Below are 27,465 nucleotides of genomic sequence, written 5' to 3' on the forward strand. Positions count from 1 at the left end.
CCATTTTAAAAAGTCTTTATTTTTTTCTTATAATCAATGTTTGATGCTTGAAGCAAGAATAATGAACAAAATGCTGAGCAGACCTCCAACATGAGGCTTCATCCTGGTTCATTTTGGTCTGATTTTCTTTCTTGATATTTGTACGAGCTCTGACATTAACAGAGGCTCTGCTTTATGCCAAGGTGCAGGGAACACAGACAGAGAGAAACATTTAAAAAGACAACTCCCACAGAAATACTCTCTTCAGCACAGCCACAAAAAAAAAAAGAAAAAAAAGATGGTCATGTTATTTACACAGCTTTCACTCTTTCCTAACCCTGGATAACAAACGTACATCTATCTTTCAACTGCACATTTCTCCAACCTACAGTGTCCCTTTGGATCGCTATTCGCTACTCCTCAAAACTTTGCTCTCATGCTGACCGTGCTATAAATAACCCATTGAGCTGCAGATAGTATCCTTTATTTCAGACACATTTCTATAAGCCCCTTGTAATTTCCTGATGCTAATGTTCTTGGACTCACTGCTCACAATAGCTTCTCAAAGCCACGATGACCGTCTCGGTTTGACATCATTTTTGTTAAGATGTTTTGAATACCCGTAACCGAGGTGGAAAGTGTCAAAATGTCCGGGGCACATTGCTTACCAACACACCTCGACTAGTAATGTCGCCTCGTGTACTGTGGGATAGACTGGCAGGACTTTATGATATCATCCACAAACAGCTGACACAGTACTGAAGGAGCAGGGTCATTTGAACATAGTGTTTTTATTACAAAGTATAGCACCTCAAAGTGGTTTTGAATCTGGGAACCTTTCAACTCTTCCATTTACTACACAAACCTACTCTCACACCAGTCCCCTACAAACACTTCCATGGTCACCTCTATGGCACTTTCAGGTCTTTACAGTGGTAACAAATATTAAAGGCAAATAACAGACTGAATGAACATTAAGAGGAGCTTTAATCGCAGATGTCTGGTCAAAACAGCTCAGACCAGATATTTCAATAGTACAATACCGGATTTGTGATAACTATATGGAACAGGATTCTGAGAAATAAACTATTTTAAAAAGTGGAAGTGCTAAGAGGGGAAATAAGCACAGCCGCAACAAGAAACAGGCAAGAAACACCCAACTATTCAATGAATCCAGGTCAGAGGCCAGTCTCGGACATTCTACCATAAGTCCATTTCATAACCCTCCCCTAACGAGAAACAAAAGCAGGAACATCCACGGTGACGGGTACCCAAAAGACATGAGGCACATACTCACACGCAATCTAGGCCCTTGAGGTCCACCATGAATAGTTTCTGCAGCAATCTCCAGTTTTATCACCAGAAATGTTTTAAATAGTCAAGTTCTGTGATTGATGTGTAGATTAATGTAAATTCCGGTTTTGGTTTATACAGAAGATACAGATCTGAGATGGCGTAAAATGCGAAAGAAGAAAGAATCCCACAACACTTGACTAAACACTGAGGTTGGTGGCCGAACCTCTCACAGAAACAAAGCAGAGCGAAGACCTTTCACGGACAGGACATAGATGTCACAATGATCACTGCGTCACTGCAGTAGAATGTTGACACCAAGGAGAACTCTACAGAGGGATCTTCTCCCCCCAACACCAAAAACTGCCAATGAGATTTGTGGAATGCGTTTGTCAGGAATGCTCGATTACTTGGACTACTGTCCTCAGTCAGAACGACGGGAAGCAAGAGGAATGAAAAGAAATGGGGAAAAAAAGCAGAGAATGTGTGCAGCTTTAACACAGACAGCTGAGTGGTTGTTTGTGTAATGAGGGGCTGGAGACTGTGGCAGCTAAATGGCTCCTGTTTACGCCTTATTGCAGAGTTTGAGATCTTCCTAGTAGAACCACTAATTTTATTCAAATTATTTCAATGTCATAGTTGATCATTGATGATGTCCTCACATAACCAGCGCACTTCACTGGGTGTCCCTGTTTGCATTTTGACTCGTCCCACAAAGACAGTGAAAGAAATACTGATAAGGAGGTGTAAACAAAAAGTCAAATTTGGCAACATCATAATTTTGGGATACAGTAAGATGAAAGGCTGAGACCTAAAAAATATTTGTTTATTCAATGGCAAATGCTGACTATTGGAATATTCTTGGTCATATTTCTAAAATGCAAAGGAATAGGTAAGACCTTTTTTTACACAAGTAGACAAAATAAAAAATAAAAAAAAAGACTGCCACACAATAAAAAGGAAGAGAGTCCTTTGTCACCGAAAAGCAAAGAGTATTTTGTACTAATGTCACCACGCGTCCTTATTCCACCTGCGTTAAACTGAGAGTCGGGGGCTGGCTAAGAAAAAGTTCAACTGGAATGTGGCTAGGGCCTCAGACGAAACACTGTCATTGAGATAGGCAGTGACTGATCCCGCCCACCCCTCAGCCAATGGGACATCCTGAATTGTAGCGGGTTGGGTAAAGGGTCCCTAAATGGAAATTTTGGACATTTGCTCTTCAAGTTTGGCGATTCGCTTGTCCTGAGTGCTCACCAGGTCCTTGAGAGATTTGACTTCTTTCAAGATCTCCTCCAGCTTGGCCCCAGATTTCTGTGGAAGACAAAAGTAACAAGTGAATCACAAGTACAGTCACATTCAAACAAATAAAGAGACCAAATGTTCGTCACAATAGCGCACAAGACCCTTCCTGTCTCAGAGCCGCTGCCTAAAGTCTTGGGACTGTAGATGCCATGTGGCAGGGTCCGGTACCCTCAGGGTTAACGCGCTGGAGCCCGGAGGGCTGTGATTACAGAGCATGACTGCTGAGAGACACATGGGCTAGGTCCCGGGCTGGTGGCTGTGTTGTGGGCGAGGCGCGGTGCGGCAGGACGCCCAGCAGTAGGCGTCCAGGGCAGCAACAGACCCCTCAGTTTGCGGGTCGGAGAGTCGGTGGAACAACATCTACAAACCACCTCGTGAAGACAGCCAGCAATCTGCGCTGCTTCAAACACATACACTTTGTCTGCTTCACAGAGTCCCACAGAGGCAGATATTCAGTGATATAGGTCAGTAGAGAGGGGTATTAAATCATATATTTATCTTCTTTGTCTGCTTGGCCTATTTTTATTTTCATTATGTTCTGACATTTATCAGACCAAATAATAATTTGAGGAAATATTCGGCAGATTACTATGACATTTGAAATCATTTTTAATTGCAGCCCTACTGTGGTCAGTTAGCATCCTCTTCTGATAGTGGGATCCATATCAGAAGAAAAGCTTTCATATTGCGTAGCTCTACAGAGGGGAGAATTGACGATCCAATGAAATCTAGAGATACATTTTTTTGGCACCATGGAGATCTTAGAAAAGCAAGTACTCACCATCGATTGAGTCTGGGAGCCAGACTTGTTGGCAGGGCTCGAGTTCTCAGAGTTCTTTGTGTCCAAAATGTTCTTCTTGACCACCTTGAATTCGCGATTCTTGCCCGGGACATAGCCGTTCTTGAGGGAGATGAGGATCGGGTCTCCATTCTTACCCTCAAACCACTCCTCAGCCTCTAGGGCATGGTCGGGTCCAGATGTGTCTGGGTACAAGTCGTCTTGGAACAAGTCAGACTGGCAAGGGAGGAAAAAGGGACAAGATGTGAGGAAAATCCTAAAACCAGGTAAAAAACAGGCCTCAATGAATCAACATGCATATCACAAGTCTGTAAACCAGGACTCACCTTCCTCGGTACAGTCATCACGATAGGCTCACACTTCCTTTCATGTAGTTTATAGAACCTGGTGACATAGAAATTAAACAAAATGGCCGAGTTTTAGCAGTTTTCTCTGGACTGCCTGGAGAAGGCTTAAATGATTATGTCATGATCATGTTCTGCCACCTAGTGGTCATGTTAAACAATCTATATTATATCTGGTTGACTGAAGACAAAATAACAAATAAATTCTGGTGTTGAGATTATTACTAGCTATCCATCGTAGCTTACCTCGCAATTTCACACTTATTGACATCAAGACCCCTCTTGGGCATGTAACCCATGCCCCTCTGGGGCTCCTTGGTGGCAAAGGTGCTGAGGAAGTGAACATATGGAGCCTCGTCTGTGATTTCAAAGTAACGGATGCTGCTGTCCCCCTGTGAAGAAATAAAATTTTTAATTTCTGTATCCAGCTAAATGCAAACTGAACTATAGCATGCTCAAAGAAAACAAACCTTCCCACAGAGGTAAACGACGTTGGTGTCTGGGTCATAGAAGGGCAACAGCACTCCGTTGCTGGTGTCCATCTCATTTACAGTCATGGCCTCCTCCATATTATCCTGAGAAAAGTTTAAAAGTTACTAAGACAACTCTAAGCCCTGAATTCCAGGTAACTGAATAAAATAGGATAATAATAGTTTGAAACAAAGAACACACAATCACTAAACCTATGGAGAGCAGTCAGCATATATGAAGCAGCTTACCGGGTTCCAGAGGGCGAGCTGCCTCTCACTCATGCGACTGAAGCCTGTTGTGAGGACATTGCCATTAGACAGGAAAATGGCTCTCATGGGTCGGGCGCCCTCATGTGCCTTCTCCTTCTCCTGTGAACAGCAGTTCTCCGGTCAGCAACACATGGGTGTGTTCCACGTCACAGTCTCTTGGGCAGACTCTTATCACGTCCACTTTTACTCAAGCTTTTTAGCGGAAGCACTACTTTAATATAAGTGTCAAATCATTTTATTCACATAACGTCTGCAGTGGTGATTTGGTGTAATAGTTAAGGGGACGCAGGCCTTGCAAACCCCTCTTTCCGCAACTTGATTCCTATTCCCCTCTCAAAATATCAAACCATCACAAATAAATATTTTGAAAACTGCTTACAGCAACAATCTCCTCCTTGCGGGGGTCGATGACACGGATGGCCTTGTCCTTGCAGGCGGTGCAGATGAGGCTGCCGTTGCGGTTCCAGGTTACGTTGTAAATGACATCAGGGTGCATCTCATCCAGGGTGATCATAGCCTCTCCTGTGCCCACGTTCCAGATGATGATCTGGTTGTCACAGCCTGACAACACAGTGGTATACAGGTGAGCAGGAAATGTTCATATGTTGTGAAGCCTCCTATTAAAATACAAATCCACCAGGTTTTTGTGGATTTAAGGACCCAGAGAGCTCTTACCTGCACTAAGAAGGACGTTGCGTGCGGTCGGGTGCCATGTGATAATGCCAACGCGCTTGGAGTGGCCCTCCAGTACCACCACTGGCTCAGCCATTGAAGTCACAAGGCCATTCTCAGGAATCTGCCAAACCTGTGGGGTTAAGAAACAGGACAGAGTTCAGCAGCAAAACAGTGAAGCTGGAGAGAATCCTATTTTAACCCAGGAATCCATCAACCCAGGACTACGTAGTACACCACAAAAATGTAGTTACCAAAGATGACCTAGGGGTGGCAGCAGAGACTAGGTTCAGTCACCAACTACATTATATTCAGTCACAAAGAGACATTTGACTTTAGCCAAATACAGTACTTCTAATAAGGATTTCTCACCCATCAGGATTTCAGATTGTGAATTAGTTAATAAGTAACTTACGGATGTGGTTGTAAAGTGGTATAACAAAACAAGTACTATACAAGAATAATGAATAATACAGTTATCCTGTATGTAAAGTCCATCCAATCCCTCGGATGGGAGTTTTTTTTATTTTACACATGTTTTTCTCTGGATATTCTTATTTTATTTCTATGTGATAAAAAGGTTGCCTGTCTCACTATAATTCTCATCTGCATATTTCATTGAACTGCATATTCTGTATCTGCACACCATTATGGGAAGGGCCTGTTTAGGCTGGCAGTTTTCCCTTCAAAGCTCAAGTGCTGTGAAAAGAGGAACCATTGAGTGTCTCTGTTCATTCCATGGCTTATACTTCTGCACACATGAACTAAATGTGGTATAGATTCAGAAGGTTTAACAGGAAGTCAGGAATTTCAGGTAAGGAATCAGGAGCAGCAAACGGGCAGCACCCTGATACCCCTCCGCTACCCAAAAAAGGACATATGGGGAAAGCACAACTGCAGTCTTAAAAAAAGTCAGTGACCTCAGCTCAATAAACAGAAAAATCATTCCTCAGTCTAATCTAATCCAGAGGGTGAGGTCTGCACCCATCCCTGGGTTACAACAGCCTGCCCTTTTGCAATAAAAGCACGTAGTTTCTGCACGCTTATCAGCTCAAGAAGGTGTGGGTGTTTCAATTTCCCCAATCAGGAAGTCTGAGTTCAGGTGTCGAGGGTGTGGCAAACATTACCATTACTGTGCAGTCCTCGGAGCCGCTGGCGATGACTTGATCATTGTGGGGGCACCAATCGATGTCCAACACCGGGCCTGTGTGACCACACACTGTGGGGTAGGATTTGTCAATGCGTCCTGTCTGTGAAGACAAAGATAAACAGCACAGAGTAATGAGATTAGTCTTACTCTGATCCAGCTCAGAGAACATTGTCTGTGCTCCAGCACTAAGCAAGTTTTGAAACAATATACAATATAATCCTAAATTCCACCTGCAAAATTACACACACAATGAAATTATATGCGAGTGACGCAGCCCGAGAAGAGAATTAGACCCGCGGGAGACATAGTACACGTCACATCTGTTAAAGTAGGATTCATTTGTTTTTGCAAAACCTTTCCATTCAATATCATGAAATAGAATTTTGTACTCGATTACTCAAAGAAACAATCTCATGTATCTACACATCTTTTGAAGACAGAACAACTTCTACTGGAAGTGACTTTTGAATTTGATGACACAACTACATTAATTTGAACCCACATTAAGCACCCAGATGTTGAAGACCTTTTGAATAAGACCAATTGTGCTGTCAAAAGCCATGTTAAGATCCGAGAGACTGCTGTAGACTAGGATTTTTCAACATCTTTTAGTTCTTTAACATGGCCCAACACTCTCCAGCTCTCGGTCCCCACAACCCCACCACAAGGCTAGTTTTTTAATGCTGCTTAGAAGCAAACTGAGATTAGATTCAGCCCGTTTTGGACCAGTGGTGACGTCATTACACAGTCGACCTGCCAACAGATGCAGAGTTTTCTGCAGCATCTCCTTTCTTTAAAATGGTGGCCATAACCTGCTTACACAACTAATGGACTGGATGGCTGCAAATCCTTTCCTGATGCACACCAACACACAAATAAAAATGCACAAAAAACAACCTCCCATTATACCGTACATCCTCCTCTATTGTCAGCTGGAGTTGACCTGTGAAGCAAACGAGCCAGCAGACCCCGGCACGCTCTGTACGACGCACTGACCTCCATGTGGGAGCCGGTCTAAGACACACCAGAGTGTGTTAAATTCAAGCACCGTCGCAGGGCTGAAAGCATGATGCCACTAACTGGAAAGTCCTGCTGCTGCAGCCATATTTAAAGCATGATTCAATTTAAAAATAATAATAAAAGCTTTAAAAAGACTCATTCAGAATATCAAAAATGATGGCTCGAGGAGAGTGACTAAATCTAAGAATTGTGTGCACAGTATGAGTAAGAGGTGAATACCAAAACTACAAGCGTTATTTGATTACCCATCCAGAAAAGCCTTACATCATACCAAACCTCAGTAGCGCATTCAGGCTCGGAATATTTTGGGTATAGTTTCCTTCAGCCCCTCAGTCTACTGCTCAGTGGTCACAACGAAGAGCTTTAACGTGGGACACGACGGATGTTCTGTGTTCCAATTTAAACACCAACCATTTATTTTTCTATTCTGGTGTTTTAAGAATAGCTCTGCTCACCAGTCAACTTTCTAGCTTGTTATCTGCATTATTTTCAATTGGCACGGACACAGGTACCTGTTCCTATTTAAATGTGCATTGATGCAAAACCTCCAGTTGCACTTAGTAGGGCATCTCTTCCATTCTAAATCAGCTGCGGTTTACAGTGATCTTTGTCTCCTGCCCATCAATTGTTTGCACTGCATTTGCCATACGTTTTTACAGTATGTACAGATTGTCCAGAAGGCCACTTTAACCACCACTAATCCACAGTTACATGCATCTGCATGTTATGTAATGCTTTGCGTAGCTTTACTGGCCTCCTGCAGCGCAGTGAAGCAGTTTAACATCAAGCCAAATTGAATTGCATTTATCAAACAGCAGTGCTGTAAACTAACAACTGTAAGCTTCAGTTGGTGATTCCAGGATAGAAATGGCTCACACAGGATAAGTTGGCCTTCAGTGTGTTCTACTAGAAAGGCTTTACTTTAACCAAAATCACAATCTTTAACTAAACCTAACCAAATCGGATTGGTGCCTAAACCGAAGGAGATGACTGGCAGAAAGCCCTGCACCAAGCTATCTCCCATGTGCACAGAAGGCAGGACCATTGTTGTGAGGAAAGTGAGTCCCAAAGAGACGAAGCTCACCCTGAATTGTACGTTATGGCTTTTAAAGCCACCGATTACATGTGACTTAAAGCTTTAAGAGATGAATACAGAAAGTGCAGTGCCCAGTGTGAGGCATACTACGATATGGTCAGGATTTCAAAAAGCAGGAAATAAAAGACTTATTTAGTGATCTTGGTACAAAACAGTGTGAGAAAGACAAACAGGATGGCGGTCTGGGCCTCGGAGGGACAATCCAGTCCCGGATAACAGTGTCATGTTGCTAGTACATTCCTGCTCTTAAAGCCTCTGCTGTACAGACCGGCGGCTTCTAGCCTGCTGCTGTTACAGTATATTCACAGAGGTTCAGCTGATACAACCACATTGATACGGCGGTGGTTTGTTATCAGACTGAAAAGAGGTACAAGTTCCATGGGTCAGTACAGCCTAGCTTGTCACCTGTACAAATCACAGGAAGTAAGGGACTCGCTATGGTTACAGGCCAAATGATTTGATCATTTCATATATTACAGTCGCCTGCCTGAACAAGTATAGTGATCAGTCTATTGTATGTCAGAATGAACTCAGGCGGGCGTGGATGTACATGTAGATGCTGCAGTATGTGAAAAATCCCGATTTCTTGTCTAAACCTCACCCTGACGGTTGAACACACCCTGAAATGTACCCTGGAGCCGAGTGTAAAGAAAGCAGACTTCGACACTTCTGTCAATAGGGATGTATGAGCCACCATCCGGTATCAGTAACAGTACACGTGAGACCGGTGACCTCCCCTCTGAAGCTGGGTCAACTTCATTTTCATGCAGTGGATCACAGAACAAGGAAAATGTGCACAATGCGATAGACGCGACATCCGCGTATGTATATTTCAGGGAGTACACTGGACCTTTCCTGCACATCATTTCCTGAAGACAGAGGTACCAGGAAGTTAAGCAGGGAGGACACAGACTGATGACCAGGTGCGGCCTACGGAACAGCACAAACAAAAAAAATTGATTTGTCATTTATGAAGCTCGCTGTTTTTAGACCCAAATATGTTGACGTATTCACACTGATAAAATATTTTAATTTCAATGACCAGTTTAAGTGTTGGGTAATCACAAAAGATCTGCTGGTTTAGGGTTAAGAGAAGCAGGGAGTAGACTGTGACTGGGTATTGTTTGTATATTATCCAAGTTTACGAAGATGCTGAAATGTTTACGCACCCATATGGTGTAATTAAAAGTGTAAAATGAGCATAAATCCATGTGCTTCCTTGATGAACCTTGGTTGACAAAGATTAAGACGTACTGGAGCGATCAGTGTTTCGACATGAACACTCAGACACCTCTCAGCACATCCCTACTCCAGTTCAGACATGCTGCAGATTCCTACACGACCTCATACGTTTCATAGGTCTCAGCTCGCCACAATTTTCCATCAACACTTTTCACTTGAGTAAATAGAAAGATAAGATTACTCAAAAAATGTATTAAAAAAGGAATTCTATATTAGAAATGTTTTCTTTCTATTGTCGACACAAAGCCCCAGGAATCAGCGGAGCCAAGCCCTGAGGCTCGACCTCCTGATCAACTCCGAGCAGGGCAGAGGAGACCGCCAATCGGACCAGAACGCTCACATACCACACCTCGGCCTCAGGCACTACTGGTATGGGTATGACTAGTGGGAGCGGGAGGGCCGCGTTGGTGTCAAATGTAGCACCCTTTAAGCGGTCAATGGTGTCCGTGGACACGTTTTAGAATTTCAAAGTATGAAAATCAAAACACAACTGAATGTTGCTTTGAGTCTGCAAAATAAAAGAAAAAACATCTGCTGATGCGATACGCAGGGCAGGAATGCAGTTTACTATTGAATGTTATCATCGGAATGGTTCACAGACAAAAGTTCAGCTGAAAACAACAACCCAAAGCTGCACACAGGGCAGCTTGTGACACACCGCAGTGGGTTACATATTCCTGTGGAGACTTGTTGCCTTCTCCCTTCAGCCGTTGTTAAGGTCTGAACGTCAGGGCACATTTGCAAGTCTGTATTTGTCTTAAAAGGAGGTATTTGTACTAAAAACATCAAGGGGAATGTGATGACTGACTGACTGACTGACACACAATTCTGAAATGAATTAATCCCAAGGGGATGAAAGGTTTCACAGAATATACGTGGACATAACAGCTGGAGGCCGACTGGCAGATCAGTGATGCATTTCAGAAGGAACCTTTTGGTCCGCTCCAACATGGTTTGGAGCTATAGAATATATTTTAATGAATATATAAGTCTATTAGTCATACTGAGTCAAACACTATTTTATTGTATCGCACAGGGGTCTAATAAACCAACATCTAAATCAGGGACCTAGTTAATGTTACTAAAGATCCATGTCTACCTAGACGAGAGGTGTGTTCAACCACACTGAAACATCATTTGATATTACAGACTTATTTCATTTGACGCAATCATATGTAATGTAGTTTTTTACTGTTGATGTGGCGGAACTGTAGTTAACAAATGATGATGAAGAAAATCATTGTAGATTCAATCTGCTACAAATGTACATTTTTACTTCCAAGTTAAATTTTAGGTCTGCATATTTATCAAGACATTCATTGGCAGCTGGACAGTTCTGTAACAAGCAAGCAAGAAAAGCATCTCCAAGGCAACCAGCCTTCGAGTACAGGGAGCAAACTTAGCCAGACTTACACCGTAGTAAAAATATTTTTTTTGCGAAAACCCACCAAAACAAAAAACGCACACACAGAAAGGGGCCAAACTCGGCGGTTAAATACCTAACAAGTCCATAACTACACTACAGACATTTGTATCCTTCCAAAGGAATGTCTGACGCCTAGAAAACAACCAGTTGCATAGCAACAAGTAAGGCTGCAGAAATGAATCACACAGCAATAGATACAAGGCTCAACATTGAAACACACACAAAAAATGGACGGACCATATCCCTAAAGGCAGTAGAGGGCATTATTTTCATTCAAACAAGAGGCCTGCACACTTCCTTGCCTTGCAGCTCAACATGTGATGCACACATGCACACCACTAAAGGGTCTGCGTGCTGTCCAGTGCTGCTCAGTGCTCCATGGAAATTTCCACTTTTACGAGCCTGTGTGTGAATGACAGAGCAGGAACAAGACATTGCAGCACAGTACATGCTGAAACATATATATATATAGCTTGAAAGATGAAGTAGAAATACCTAAACTGATATGAACTACTGATAGACTGCACCACCATATATTTCTGGTAGACAGCTGGTGAGACTATTTAGGTCATAAGATTAGTTCTAGATAGTATCAAAGAAAAGTCCACTGTTTACTACTACTGTACGGTTACTCTGGGAAGTATTTTGGAACAGCTGAAACATTTAAACACATCCATTAGTATTCAGGTGCTCCTACAACAGACGATATTTGCTAACAGGCCGTTGAATGTTGCTGGCTAGTGTGTTTCCTGTATGTCTACAGGCATAATGATTAGTTTCACGCAAGTCATTTTTAATCATTAAAGACAAACTGTCCCATGAATATCCGGGGGTCATTATCTTCTGTCATCTTTTTGATGCGTCTGCACGGAGCAGACAGTCTCTATGGAGGAAGGCCCTTTGTCCACAGCGTCTCTACATCTTTCTACCACCTCTCCGGTGCATGCTGGGATAAAGCTCAGCACCTTGTGGCCCCGAAAATAATCAACTAGAACCACATACAAAGATATGTTTATCTTTGATAAAGATATTCTTATTAAAAAAAACTTTTAGAACATAAAAAGGTAGCCCACCCCAAAAGATTGTGTGTCCCACATTTGTGTGCAGGGGTAGTTGGTCTGTCTTTCCTTGTATGTCTGACATATGCTGGTAACAAATGTTTTCTGATTTTTACTTTAAATTTATTAAATGACTGAAAATGTCTTTGTACACAACATCTGCCATCATTAAAACCCTTACCTAGCTTTGGCCTTAGCGTTGCAGCAACAAGAAAGTCTGCTTTGTTTGAAAAAGCTACCAGGGCTCACAGCTCTGTATTCATGGATTGTTTATAGTATTCAGTATTCCAGTAATCATACAGATGATCACATTAAAACAATTATTCTGATATGGCACTTGGGTACGGTGAGTGACTCCGTGACAGAGACAGCATCCGACTTCAACCCAGTTCTCTAATCTTGGCCGCTCTTAATATTTCGGCCTATCCCAGAATTCACATGTGTGCCGACACTGCACGAAGCAGCCAATGGCAAGGCAGGAAGGAAATGGTCTTGGAAGCCTGTCAGGCAGGGAGCTGTGAATGACCATATATGGTAAAATCTGCAGTCAGCAGGACTGAGCGGCAGAGGCGGCAGAGGCAGAGGCAACTGAGCAGTATAGAAACTGACCAAAGTATGGAGAGGGAGAGAGAGATGGGATATCAGGAGAACACAGCAGGGGTTTTGGGAAGGGGGGGGGGGTAAGTAGAAATGGAGCATAGTTTAGCTAGCAGCCAATGCGGGATGACGGAAATAACGTATCACTGTGCACACACCCAGGGATTGCCAAATGCAAAGGTGGAGCACTGGTTGAATGGTGCATTGAGGCTTGAATCCAAATCAAAAACACGCTCGATATCGGATCTTCCTCTCCTGAATGGAGGCAGTATTTGAAGAACTAACCTTAAACATGCCTTTAAAGTTGAGCACTGATAAGGCTGTAATTTAGGTCAATCTTAAAAAAAGACGCAGACAAAGGAGGAAACGAAAGGAATAACTCACCGCCTGCATGGAAAATAAAGATTCTAATGGCTAAAACAGGACACACGGCATGGAATTTTAAACAACGGCTTGCTGAGATAAATCAAACAAGGGATATTAAACCACAGCCACTGTAATGATTTACTGAAGATTCTTCTCAAAGCAGACAAAGAAGAATTATCAGGAATGTTTCACCGAACACTGCTGCTGCCGCTTTCACTCCCACAACTTCCTTCATACGGAAATCAGGGAATAAATTAGCAGGCATCCTCCTAAGGAAGAGAAAGGATAAGATTGAAAGCGCGAGGCAAGGGAATGACATGTGTTGAGCCGGACATCTGAGGCCCTCTCTATAAATCCCGATGTTCTGACAGGAGGAAGCAACTATACTCATGGCTGTGCTGAGTCACAGCGGCCTGCCACATTAACCCAACCCTTCTGACTCACACAAACACATGGCTCCATTGGTGGAAAACTCATAATATGGCCCAAACCTCAGGTCACAGTGCCACAACATCAACTTCTGAACTCCAAGATGCTCTGCAGGCCATTGTGATAAACATAAAATAAAAAGAATGTAGACTATGGTAGAACAATGCCTTTTTGGGAGGACTCATTTCAATGATTCAACATCCAGACGTTATTGCATCACCTCAACAAAGACAGTTGCATATGGCTTAATTGTGAAGGGGAATGGAGCATCATGGAACTTCTCCCTCTCCTCTCCTCCCCCCAAGTGTGGTAATAACAAAGAGCTGCACTGGGAGAAAGCGTGGGACAAAGGGCCCGAGCAGCTGGCTGCCCGCAGAGACTGGGAGCAAACCAGTCTGGGCAGATCAGCTAGCAGGACCGATGCACCCTCACACTAGGCACAGGAAAGGGTGGGATGGAGGCCGAGTGGGGTTTTTGGGCAATGCGTGCCGTTGAAACAAAAATGAAATAAGACCCGGGTGATTCAAACTGCCACTATTCAATTCAATTCAATTCAATTCATTTTATTTTGTATAGCCCAAAATCGCAAATTACAAATTTGCCTCAGAGGGCTTTACAGTCTGTACACATGCAACATCCTCTGTCCCGAAACCCTCACATCGGCACAGGAAAAACTCCCCAAAATATGAAAAAACCCTTCAATGGGGAAAAAAGGGAAGAAACCTTAGGGAGAACGTCAGAGGAGGGATCCCTCTCCCGGGATGGACAGACTGCAATGGATGTCATGTGTACAGAATCAACAATGTAAAAGATGTACAATACATTCAATTTCTCTAACTGAAATGATACAAGTAATTGCAAGTAGCAGAAGAGGTGTACGGCAGGACCACTGCAGGGACAACCTCCACTAGAGGCCAAAGATCTGTACAGTCTGTGGCAATAACGAAAGCAGACTGACTCACATGTAAATTAGTTCAGCCGGTTTCTAATAGAGTCAATATAACCATGTTTGTGGATCTATTGCAGCTGTCCCGTCTTAAGGTTAGACTCTGCCTACGTTAGAGACCTGCACATACAGGACGGCAGATCATTCGTGAAACTGCCTGCTGCCCACCTCCAGCCCAGGCTGTCTATTGAATGGCATGCTGAGAGGTGAAAGTTGCGCAATGAAAGCCCTGACAATCCGGTCCCCTCTGCCACAGCCTGCTCAGATCACAAGGCAGTCTACCAGTGAGCACTAATTAGAGTCCCTGGTTAGATGTGCCACAGTACTCATGTCACTCACTGTGTCAGGATCGGATTGGGGACAGGATTGGAGCTGCCAAACAAAAACAACCACCGGCAGCTCACCACTGTGGCACCCAAGATCGCTCTAGAGGACTTGCAGAGTTCCCTGTTGATTCAATTGGATCTCTATTGCACCTTAATTAGAATCATTAGGACAGCCCGGCTAAAACAACAGTGAGTGACGTATTCAGCCAACTTCCTTGGTTACAGCTTGGTCCATCTTGCCCAACCCAGAAGTAAGTCAAGATGGAGTCAAGTGATTCCTTATATGGAAGGAAGGAGGACCAGTAGCTTGCTGGCCCCCGGGGCCTTTGACAAGTTTCTGTTGTACATACGAGGGTGTGTGTGTGTGTGTGTGTATAACAGCCTGCTGCAAAACATTAATCCCAAGGTACACAGACACAAGAGCCAACAGTCCTGCTTCTTAGAAATTATGTCTTCAATGCAATTTGTTTAACTGAAAATATGAATAAAGTTTTTTACATTTAAATAATTCATTCAAAATGTGATCCAAGAGGGAAAGGAGTTGATGTCATCACTGATGTGGAGACAATTTGATTTCACCCCAATCTAAAAATACCCAGACATGATTTGATCCATTTAATTCATCTGTAACAAAAACATGATATGCATAACTGCCTGTGAAAAGAAATGTTCCCCTTAAATAAGATAAGCATTAAACTGTTTTAATGCATACTTCTCCAAAAATAAAAGCAAATTAATCTTTAGGTTTTCAATAGAGCAGATCAATTTAACAAAATAAACCATACGTTCTTAAAGTAATATAAACTAAAGCCAATGGACTGTTGTTGGGTTGTCACTGAGGCCTATTGAGAAAGCATAAAGAAGTAGATAAACATATGTATGGTATATCACCATCTGACTGTCTTAGAGGCAGTACTTATCCAATGTGGCATTAAATACGCGTACATGACACAATAGGCAGGAACTTACCTTGAGAAGAGGAAGAACGAGGAAAGCTCCTCCGCCACTGGCCTCAATAATTATGGCAACAAACTTGGGGTTGACTGCACAGAAGGAGCTGTCCCATGTGACCCTTGACACCCGGATATCATCGTAGCACTGGTCATTTTTTACCGCCTGGCCAAAGACGTGACGGAATTTACTCTGCCGTACAACTCGTTTCATATCTGTGCAAAGAGCAGAGAGCATGATTTAACATATGCTAGTAATCAGATAAAAACATGTAGAGAAGTGCATTATGAACAAATACATATATACACACAGATGGTACAGAGATCCCATCCACAAACTGCAGCAGGCTTTTATCCACCGCATAGTTCCCAAAGATCCCAAAGCAAGCATTAATATGAAAAAAAGCATAACACCACAAATGACCTTTTTAAAATATTTGTATGGCTTTGGGGTGGCGACGCAATGTGGAACACAGAAGGAAAACTTTAAGAAAACGTCTAGGATTCAACCAACCTGGAACTGACATGTCTCTACAACAGAGCCGCCAATAAGCAGGATTCGCGTTGAAAGGTTTAGTCCTATAGAGCAGCGGTCCCCAACCTTTTTTGCCTCACAGACCGGTTTTGCAGGTGTGGCATTTAGTTGAAAGTGTGTGTGGCCAGCAAACAGGTTTTTCACTTTGATAGAAGACAAGTCAGCTACAGTGCTATCTGCAGTCCCTGTTGGCTAGTTAACGCCAATGCCAGCATACAAGTAATGAACTAAATAGTCTTCTCACTAGTGGTTTCCTTTCATCTTCTATGCCAAATATTAAACATCTGAAATACTGAAAGCTTGTGGCACACTTACAAAGGAGCCACTTCCAGACAAAATGAGGACATACCCAACACAAACAGACTTTGTAGCTGGTTCTGCTTAAATCTTCACGAAGACCAGAATCTCCCGACAGACGAGAGCTTTGGGAAACAACTCTATTGAAAAGCTACACGTCCCAGTTGTGTGCTTAGAACACACCACTTCCACAGATAATGGAAAGCTGGCCAGTTGCAGATAAACAAGGTCAGAACAGAGGTCCAACCCACCCTACAACATAAAGAAAGTCAAACGCTCTTAAGTGGTCTTTGTTGTGTAAAGCTTCTCAAATCTTTTTTTATTGACACAGCACATGGCAACAGTTTCCCAGCCTGAATCACCAACATGAAAGAAGGCAGAGCGCAGGATGTGGGATATGTTTTGGACCCGGCTTTCCATTGTGTTTGAGCGAGCGAGTCAGAAAGTGGGTGAGTGAGAGAGCAAGAAAAGCTTGTATGGCAACTTTCTGACGGGACAAGGCTAAGAACACAAGCAGGAAGTTCTTCCTGTAGTGATGTGGGCGTGTCCTAACAGGCTTCAGTCAGTCATTACATGACTGTTTATTTGTGAGGTCTCCAAACAGACGCTCCGCAGTAGACACATTTCCTTCAGTTGATGACACTCGAGTGAGAGGCCAAATCTTCCCTAAATTGAGGATTTTCTAGTTCTTGTTGAGTTACATCAGATTCTCCAAATCCTCTTCTAAATATATCTTCATCAGAAGGGGATTTGTCGAGGAAAGTGAATTTGATTACAACGCAAGAGCCTGATACAAAACCAAGAGCAACGCAATGCGTTCATCTACAGACTGTGGATACGGTATATTTAAAAATAAGGCAAGAAATTGATTCTCACAAAGGGTGTATAAAACTTAATAATAGACTGATGATGATTTCAATTATAATCCAACTTAGCCTACCTAATTTACCAGCATATCAAGGTTTTAGTGGGGGAAAAAAGCCATTAATAGTGAACTGTGGTTGGCTAAGGGCAGGAAGATAACTCACTGTTGCACTTTAGTACTGGACCATGTGAAGAATTACTTGATATCAAAAAGGAAGCTCACATGAATATTTCTTACCTGAAATGAAAACAGATTTGGTGAACTAAAAAAAGTGAAATATTACAAAAAACACCCGCCACCAATGTTTCCATGTTGGTAAAACACAATGGTAATATCAAGTCATGCGCATTACAGTTTAATGATTAATGTTTAATTAACAGTTAATGTAACATCTACGTCAACTGTGCTCTGGAGATTTTTCTATTCTTAAAACACAACAAGCAGTGAAACCATCCTGTTGCTCTTGGTTCTCTTCATTTGGAGCAGAATAGTACATTGTTTAAACCAGGAGCTCTTTGTAAGATGTGCCGTTCCACCACCACAATAATGTTACTAGCCTTGACAAAACAATCCCTACATTCTTGAGGTTGGTCTGAGCCTGCACAAAGATCCTCAGTCAAACTACAATTTAGCTCTTCAAACAGCAGAAAATGTTCAACACCATCAACGTTAGCGTTATAGTTAATCACCCTGAAGGAAAAGAAAACACTAGTTTGTTCCCAATATGCCCAAGATAGTAGCAAAATATGACCTTTAATAGTGCCACAGAAAAAAGAAAAGCGTTAAGTCCTGTGCGAGATTGCCAAAAATGGCAGTTTAGATATGAAACCTTTATAAAAAGGAGAAGGTAGAGCGATAACAGTGTAACAGGCTGTGAGCCGGAGCAGACTGGGTTGGGTCTTTGTGAGAGTAAGCCGTGTGGTGAATCCTGACGGTCCTTTTCAGGAAGGAATCACCATGTCTTAGTCACTGGATGCTCACCCTGGTTAGCAGCCATTCCAACTGACACATGTGGCAAGACAGAAAGGAACAAAAAAAAAACATTAGGGTTCATTTCAGCAGGGTAATCATTCATGTATAAAATTAGTAAATTTCCCATATGTCAATCAATACATTCATGTGAGGAGCACAAGGCTGGGCAATGTCAAAAATGTTTTTTCACGACGGACAGCACTATTCGTTGGGTGTAGGCAGGGCGGGGCATGTGCTGACCCGGGTCAGCACATTCCCCGCCCTATCGTATCATAAGACTTTCCTGTTCGACAAGGAACTAGTCACTAAACACTAATTAAAGATGATTAAAAAACAAAAGCAGACTGGTCTCATCCAGGACAGAAGTGACTTAATTCAAATTCAAATGTTTGATTATTTAAAATTGGATCATAAAGTCACATACACTCACCGGCCACTTTATTAGGTACACCTGTCCAACTGCTCGTTAACACTTAATTTCTAAGCAGCCAATCACATGGCGGCAACTCAGTGCATTTAGGCATGTAGACATTATCAAGACAATCTCCTGCAGTTCAAACCGAGCATCAGTATGGGGAAGAAAGGTGATTTGAGTGACTTTGAACGTGGCATGATTGTTGGTGCCAGAAGGGCTGGTCTGAGTATTTCAGAAACTGCTAATCTACTGGGATTTTCACGCACAACCATCTCTAGGGTTTACAGAGAATGGTCCGAAAAAGAAAAAACATCCAGTGAGCGGCAGTTCTGTGGGCGGAAATGCCTTGTTGATGCCAGAGGTCAGAGGAGAATGGCCAGACTGGTTCGAGCTGATAGAAGGGCAACAGTGACTCAAATAACCACCCGTTACAACCAAGGTGGGCATAAGAGCATCTCTGAACGCACAGTACGTCGAACTTTGAGGCAGATGGGCTACAGCAGCAGAAGACCACACCGGGTGCCACTCCTTTCAGCTAAGAACAGGAAACTGAGGCTACAATTTGCACAAGCTCATCGAAATTGGACAATAGAAGATTGGAAAAACGTTGCCTGGTCTGATGAGTCTCGATTTCTGCTGCGACATTCGGATGGTAGGGTCAGAATTTGGCGTCTACAACATGAAAGCATGGATCCATCCTGCCTTGTATCAACGGTTCAGGCTGGTGGTGGTGGTGTCATGGTGTGGGGAATATTTTCTTGGCACTCTTTGGGCCCCTTGGTACCAATTGAGCATCGTTGCAACGCCACAGCCTACCTGAGTATTGTTGCTGACCATGTCCATCCCTTTATGACCACAATGTACCCAACTTCTGATGGCTACTTTCAGCAGGATAATGCGCCATGTCATAAAGCTGGAATCATCTCAGACTGGTTTCTTGAACATGACAATGAGTTCGCTGTACTCAAATGGCCTCCACAATCACCAGATCTCAATCCAATAGAGCATCTTTGGGATGTGGTGGAACGGGAGATTCGCATCATGGATGTGCAGCCGACAAATCTGCGGCAACTGTGTGATGCCATCATGTCAATATGGACCAAACTCCCTGAGGAATGCTTCCAGCACCTTGTTGAATCTATGCCACGAAGAATTGAGGCAGTTCTGAAGGCAAAAGGGGGTCCAACCCGTTACTAGCATGGGGTACCTAATAAAGTGGCCGGTGAGTGTATCTCTTTGTCAAATGGGGGGCTTAAAAAAACTGTAGGAGCCCAATAAGGTCAAATTGTGAAAAGCTATGTTAATAATCAGCTTTTATGAGCCCACCCCCTATTCTCCAAACATTAATGATAATGATCACGGCTGACATTTGGATGCAGCCATGTAAACAGGGGCGGTGCTGAGGCCCCAGTCAGACATCCTCAGACAGACAGAACGACACCTTAGGGGGATGCTATGCAACTCGCTGTCACGCTCCTGAGATTTACGGTGCACTGATCCGCTGTAAATCAAGCAAAACGAGTGTAGGTAACTGTAGGCCGAATAGGATGAATGGAAGCCTGTGTACCGTATTGCCTCCTGAGGCAGCAGAACTGACCCCGCTGTGCAGAGACAAAGGGAAGACCCCACCGCCTGAGGAGATGACCAACAGGAAATGGGACCAGTGTGACACACTTTTCAGCAGCCTTCTCTGCATTCCTAAACTCCGTTTAAATCGGACAGTGGGTCTTATGAAAAATGGTGTGAAACAGTTAATTTGTTAGTCAGACCATAATTGCGTACAGAGTTTACAAACCCCGTGAAATGGTTTTATCACCTCTAGATGCTTCTTCATAAAGAGCAGGTACTCTACATTGTGCCAGCAACAAACATATCCAGGATTATGAAAATAGATGATTATGTGTTGTTCTGTACATAGCAAAACAAGCATGAACTATGTTGGTCATCACAAACTGTAGAGACAGCCTTTTTACCACTTGGTTTGTGGGGTTCAGAACTTCTCTTGATGCAGCGTTTGACAGTGCGCTCAGTGACTGAGATGTGACATAACGTGAAAATCCCAGCCACAAATCAGGATGAGCTGACGTTGGGAGGGACAGCAGAATTAGAGCAGCATTATGACAAAGCCTTAACAGACTCCACAAGAGCGTTATTTTAGAAAACTATGCCTATGTAAGTCTTATCATTAAAACATGCCATGGGGAAATATTTCTGAGATGATTCATATAGAATCCTGCCCTGAATGGGTATTTCTTCTAAGTAATGTAGAAAGAAAATAGACCCGTTTCTTAAAACCGGTTAAACATGACAGTAAAAGCCTACGAGTCCTCCCAAAGCCTTAAAGGCCAAGCCAGAGACAATAACCCTATCCAACTGATATTTAGTAGGGAAAGAAGAGAAAAAAATACTTTATGAGCCTGCGTCATTGTCTAAAACCACAAAATTATTTTGACACTAGGAAATATTAAAAACCTTGCTGCTGTTGCATGTGCACTACTACTTGTAGAGTAGCATGTAAAGCTTGTTAGAACAGAAGAGTATTCCTGTGTTGAGTCATGTTCATGACAACCCTACTTTAGTCTCATCTTGAGCCAATAATTAGTCCAAAAGCTGAGGTCCAGGCAGCATGAAGCCCTGTGTGTACACACACAATCAGCAAATCAAACCAGGAGCTTGTCTGGGTTTCTCAAACAAGCCTGATCTGTTACTTGTTGAGTTTTGTATCAGTGTCAGTTATAACTTTAGCGACTTAACAGTAACGTTCAGACGTTTCTTTCCCACACTTGGCTGCCCATGCTGCCCCTGGCCACCACACACACACTCACATCAGTGATGTCGCCTCAGTGCACCCCATACACTGGCTACAATTTGTCTTTTGTCACAGACACCACCTGAGACACCACCTAAATCCCCTTCCTGTAACCAAGGCCACAAACTACCATTGTAATCAAATTCCAGCTACATTCCAGTGCTTTTTGCAACAGTGAGATAAGGTGCCGCTTTTTCAACTCTCTCCCACCCCAAGTGCTTCTGCAAGTCCGTACTAAGCTCAGTTGGAAGAGAACTGGAACAAATTACGCACAAGTGTTTCAAGGAATGTTATTGTATTCTTCATAGGATATGACATTTGCAGACACAGGCGCAACGTGGCACAAAGTCCAACACAATGCTAGATAACACGTAGACAGAACCAATTACCAGGGCCCGTCCAATTCCTCTATCTAGGCATGGTTATATGTATCATTAGCATAGCATGTCTTTTACAGATGAAAGGAGTTCAACAACAGAAGTAAAATGTCAACTTCTAATTCCAAAAAAGCGAAAACGTGACTTTAGATATAGTCAACATAAATGTCTTTCTATGTTTGTATGCTTGGTGTGATCACATTTTAGATTTTACTCCATCACGAACCTTATTTACAACAACATCTCTCAAAAAGGTCTATAAAATGAGTTAGGCATTTTGATTGATCGTAATCATCTCTCTACATGGTGATGTCCGAGGCCGAATAGACCAACTCCTAAACTTCTTATTCTATAAAAGGTAATACAAGTTGTTGTTTTTTTTAAAGAGAGACCACCTAAGTCGTATAAAATTACTTGCAACCCTTGTTTCTTCTACGTACAACACCCAAACATATTCTCAAAACAAGTTTTCCTTTGCTTCTTACCATCAGGTGATCCAAAAGAACATAAACCACAAGGAGACCAATGCAAAACTCCTAAATATTACAGCTTGAGTACACAGCATGCCCCTTCCTCTTCCGAACCATCTCCTTCCCCGCTCCCCCAATGAGCAATGTATAAAACCACTGCTTCATTTCAACAGATGTTGTCAGCTGTGGTGGAAAAAACAGAGGAATAAATGGTACTGTTCCATTTATGTATGTATTTGCTCAACTGCGAGCATTACAACGCTAAATGAGGCTCACCAGAAACTCCTTTAATGCCAAGCAAACTCATTTCTAAAAACCTTTTAACAGAAATACTATAGGGAGAGAAATGATAGTTTACTCTGTGTGTAAGACAAGCAGAGAGACATTTGACACGCCCAGATTGACGACTGTTCAGATTTTTATTTGAATATGACACTTAGTCACATTAGAATTAGTTAAATGTGGTCCTCTTCATTTAATGAGATGTGTCCTCTCGCATGTACTGAGAAATAACAATGATACCTCTGAAGTAAGACAAAAATAAGTTGCATCAAGGAAACACATTGTGTAAATCAAAGATCACCCAAGAATCCCCCTAGAAAGTACGGACGATAAAATCTGACACAGACAGGACTGGACACAAACTGAGGTATTTATTTATATTAAAAGTATGCTCGGTTTGAGTCAAACAGAGTTGAAGGTGTCAAAACGTTGACCAAATAATTAGCACCTTTCCAAATTATTCTTTTGGTCGAGTGATATGATAACTAATTGTAACATAGGAGATACTAAACTGCTGAGGAGCAAGTTTCATATAAAGTACACCATCCTGAGTCATAACAACCAAACACAAGCCTGAACCTGTACTTCTTAACGATGTCAGTACAAAATAAACTAACAATGACTTCAGATCGCCAACTAGGAAAGAGCCGGACCTCAAACAACTCAGTAATAAATATGTTGGTTACAAAACTGGGATCTTGATGACCCAAAACCAAATCAAATTGTTAAAAATGCACTTGTGATTTCGCCACAATCTCACATCAGCACTTCTCGAAGCAGCCAATAGGAACCAACACTCCTTCCCATCTTGTGCTTACTTCCCTCTGCTTCCTGACCCACTTCCTCTTGAGCTCTGGCAAAGGAAGGCAGGCTGCACACATCGAAAGACCTTGTACTGCAGCACAAGATTCAGAAGTTGATGTGTCTGGAATGGCGAACATGCCCAAACACAGCTGTAGTACTGTTGACTCTTCACCCTGAGGTCACGCTGTCAGCCTTCACCTGCTCTGCATCCCACAGCTTGTCTTGGCGAGGGAAACTCCAGCAACCCCAGAGTTGATTACACATTAGTTACACTAGTAGGCGAAGTAAAGAAGGGGCCAAACATTACACTCATGGTGTGCTTTGTAACACACCAGCCAGTCATTATCAAACTGCTATGGTGCCATGACAAATCAGTCGGCGGGGGCATTCAGACCCAAGGGTCACACAGAGGACTTTGGGTCATTGTTCTCAACGTTCCCCAGCGAGTCAAATGTGAGCATAATGATAAGTCTAACATTATGTTGTGTAATATTGTTGATTACAATATTATTTTAATCCCCCAGCAATAGACTGAGGATTACATTACATCTCCGTAACGATAGGATGATTTAAGAAAAAAAAAAATCAAACAAGGAAAATATTAACTCGCAACAGAATTACATTTCTGTCAAAAATAATGTGAAAACCCAATTTGATGACAACACATTTGCCCCAGTTATGGAAAAAACAAAAACAAGTACCGAAAGGTATATCAGACAATAGGCTGAATACTGTACTCTTTCTTTAACTTGATAGTCGTACAAAACCCGTACTTGTGCTTCGAAGGGCCTCAACATAAAAACAACTGTCACAGGATAACGATGGACTCCGGTCCAGCGACTTCAACGATGGACGGAGCTACAACAGGTTGAGGCGGCTCTCTTGGGAGATTCTGCTTGATTTCATACCAACAAAACCGCACGGTGGGGGACACCGCCGTTATTCATGTGGGTTATTAATGCTAACGTCACATGTTTAACGTAGACTCTAGTTGAAAGCAGCGTGCGCTTCAATGCTACGACCCCCACCCCATTCGTCTTCTCTACCAGTGTTTTAGTGGGTCAAATCTGAACAAAGCATTAGAATGAATATAGCAATTTAAATTCAAATTCTAAAATTCAAATTTGACTAGAGATAATTTGATTCTGAAAAACTAAAGAGCCCATTCTTGGATGTGTGAATGGTCTGAAGCGAAGTGTATTGTTCCAATTTCCGGAGGCAATATTAACAGTGAGGGTGCCAGGAACCAGGGCGCGGTTGTGCTGCCTGCACCTTCGCGCGTGCATGTGCGTGACTGAGTGCACGCGTATCTATCGTTACGGAGATAAGTTTTCCTGCCGCACTGTGGCTGTTAGCTACCCCACCCAGCACCATAACGTGTAACAGCACATCATCTCGTGAATTATCCACAGAACGCACCCAATCAGAAATGCAACGACAAAAAGCCCCAAAAAGCTTTAAATACATCGTTTTCTTCAGTCATTGCTTAGAAACTTGTGGACAGTGTCAGTTAACCGCCGTTGGAGGCTAGTGCTAACGTTAGCTTAAAAAAACAGTTCCACTGACTGTCCCGATTCATTTCACCTCGCGCGTGCACTTTCGGCTGTAGATCGAAAAACGGAGACTAATTAACGACTAATTTAAGGGTGAGTTGGGATGATGGCAACAACCAAACAGGGTCCAGATAATCTGTTACCTACCTTCTGAGAGGAAAATAAAAAGTATTTCCGAAAGCCGAATGATATCACACAATCCTACGAGTATCCCACTTGATTCCTCCCTCTGCCGGAGCCGCTGCTGACACACCCGTTCTGCGTGCTCTTTGCCCACTCCAAAGCTAGTCCCGCCCCCTCGTTTGGTTTTGCGAGGTTTGTGTGGATCAATGATTTGTGACGGACAGCTCAATCATCCAATAGGAATTACCTTTTTGATTACAAGGAATATAACTCACGCCTCTTTTCTTTAGGTTCCCAAATACTGAAAATCCTCATCAATTGTGTCTTTATGGCGGCCGTAAGGTATATTAATCTTATGTGGTACTATAGTAACAATCCTAATGTCTTATCATTGTCTATTTACCAGCTCAAAAATATCTCCCTATTATTATATTCTGATTAATACAAGCAATTCCTTGGTTCTCCTTTTTTTTAATAAAGGCTGATAAAATACCTAGTTTGAGGTACGCAGTAAAACAACAATAGACACTAAAATATATTCCAGTTCTCCTGGAGAACACAATGTACCTCATGCTGATTACAGCACCACAAGATGGCGTAATTTTACACATTCAGAGTAATGCAGAACTTCAACATAGAATAACAGCTGTATTTCAACATTCCCTCTTATTAGTCTTTACCAGTATTAGTCTTCCAGTCGTCTACATAACAATAAACTGTAAGCATACATGGCCACCTGAATCTGAATCTGATTCGTACAGCATTTGTGTCTGTGGTGAATATGACAGCCCAAATGGCCATGGCTGATGGATGATTAGAGCAGAATTCATGGGTAAATAACCTGCGCTACTGTTATTTCTCACATTTTCTATTCATTTGATATTGTTATATATACGTACCTCTCCTCACTGATGGTTTCCTCTCAACTACCTTGTCTGGGGATTTCTGAACGAAGTCGAATGCTGCCTTCATCTGCGCCACCTTCACCGACTGGCTCTGCTCATCAGTCTTGGCTTCAGTTGTCTTTAGCCTATCCTGGTGCTGAAGCTTTTCATGAAGCTGAATGGTCTCTTTGATAAGTTCTGAAACGGGTCTTGATTTGGGAGACCCTTGGGATTTATTTCTCAATGACACATTTGTATCGCCCCCTTTGCCGAGGGGTTCATCAGCTTGGTTTGGCATTGTATTTTCTGTGTTAAGTGTCATACTCTGATCCTGCTTCACGACCTGGTGGTTTTCCTCAGAGATAACAGTGGCTTCAACCAAAACTGACCCAGCATCCCCATCTGGTACAACACCGCTAACAGTAAAGTCCTTCACCTTCTTCCTCCTTACAAATTGAGCATCGGAGCATGTGGAGCCAAATGATTGCTGATCCGTTTTGGGTTCCCCGTCACACTTCATTTGCAGAGGTGGTCTTGCTGCTGTGGTGCCTTTCTTCTCACCGGCATGTAAATAGCATGAATCTGCGATTGGTCCGCCACTTTTTGTGGGAGGGGATTTCACATCAGCCACTGATGAAGGAGCAGAGTCCTCAGCGATCATACCACTCACTTCCCATGACATTCTCCCACAAACAGCTGACTGTAAGTTGTCTGAAGACAGTGTTTTACAGAGCCCTGTGTTCAGCTTCTTGTCCTTTTCCTCATTGCCTGAAGCATCTGTTGAGCTGATGTTCTCTTCTGCACCCTGACAATCAGCTTTGGAACTAGAGGATTTGGTGAGCGAGCTCTCACCTGTAGCCATGTAACTCACTCGATGCTGCAAACCGTCCGAGGTCAAACTATCTGTAGCAACCGTGTGTTTCACGTCCACATACTTGATGTGATGATCTTCAGTTGCAGAGTTTTCTTTAGGTCTTTTTTCATTCAACCCCTGAATGCTGCATACTGACAGAGGTGTCATTTTAGCGTTGGATAGCTCTGTCGCTGCACAATCGAGGAGCCCCTTAGCAGTAACATTCATGGTGGCATTGTCGTTTATGTCAACCTCTTTTATAACCAAAAGAGCCTCCTTCCTATTTTTCCTCAGTAACCTCTCCAAAATTGAACTGGGTTCAGAGGTTGAATTAGATTCTGAACATGAGTCTATCTCTTGATTTTTGGTTGCCTCACTTGTGTCCATTGGTAGATAAGGCCTCATTGACTCGCTTTGATCATCAGTGTCAGCGACCTCTGGCTTTTTTGAAGCGTAGTCATTCCAAACTGGCTTCACCTCACATGTTTCAT

General features: G+C 42.8%; 1 protein-coding gene across 2 annotated transcripts; it reads right to left on the bottom strand.

Moving 5' to 3' along the window:
- On the bottom strand, nt 1–25,385 carry coro1ca (coronin, actin binding protein, 1Ca). 2 transcript variants are annotated; one of them, XM_037481310.2, is made up of 12 exons: nt 25,262–25,385; nt 18,414–18,434; nt 15,755–15,951; nt 6,257–6,379; nt 5,133–5,262; nt 4,837–5,018; nt 4,437–4,556; nt 4,188–4,292; nt 3,964–4,109; nt 3,700–3,757; nt 3,356–3,589; nt 1–2,583 (listed from the first exon to the last, which is right to left on the bottom strand). In XM_037481310.2, exons 2-12 carry the CDS (start codon nt 18,427–18,429, stop codon nt 2,464–2,466), a joined length of 1,431 nt encoding a protein of 476 aa, XP_037337207.1. In that variant the 5' UTR covers nt 18,430–18,434; nt 25,262–25,385; the 3' UTR covers nt 1–2,463. The 2 variants fall into 2 exon arrangements, with proteins under 2 accessions (XP_037337207.1, XP_037337208.1); XM_037481311.2 differs by lacking the exon at nt 18,414–18,434 and having other exon boundaries at nt 25,262–25,384.
- Nucleotides 25,386–27,465: the final 2,080 nt, after the last annotated feature.

Source organism: Pungitius pungitius, chromosome 5 (assembly GCF_949316345.1).
Source record: "Pungitius pungitius chromosome 5, fPunPun2.1, whole genome shotgun sequence".
NCBI classification, from domain to species: Eukaryota; Metazoa; Chordata; class Actinopteri; order Perciformes; family Gasterosteidae; genus Pungitius; species Pungitius pungitius.

Bases quoted from the DNA above. Each gene is read 5' to 3' on its own strand.
- coro1ca (XM_037481310.2), bottom strand. The intron at 4,557-4,836 runs GTAAGCAGTTTT...TGCTGTTCACAG, and splicing joins GCAAGGAGGAGATTGTTGCT to GAGAAGGAGAAGGCACATGA. The intron at 4,110-4,187 runs GTTTGTTTTCTT...ATTTCTTCACAG, and splicing joins TCGTTTACCTCTGTGGGAAG to GGGGACAGCAGCATCCGTTA.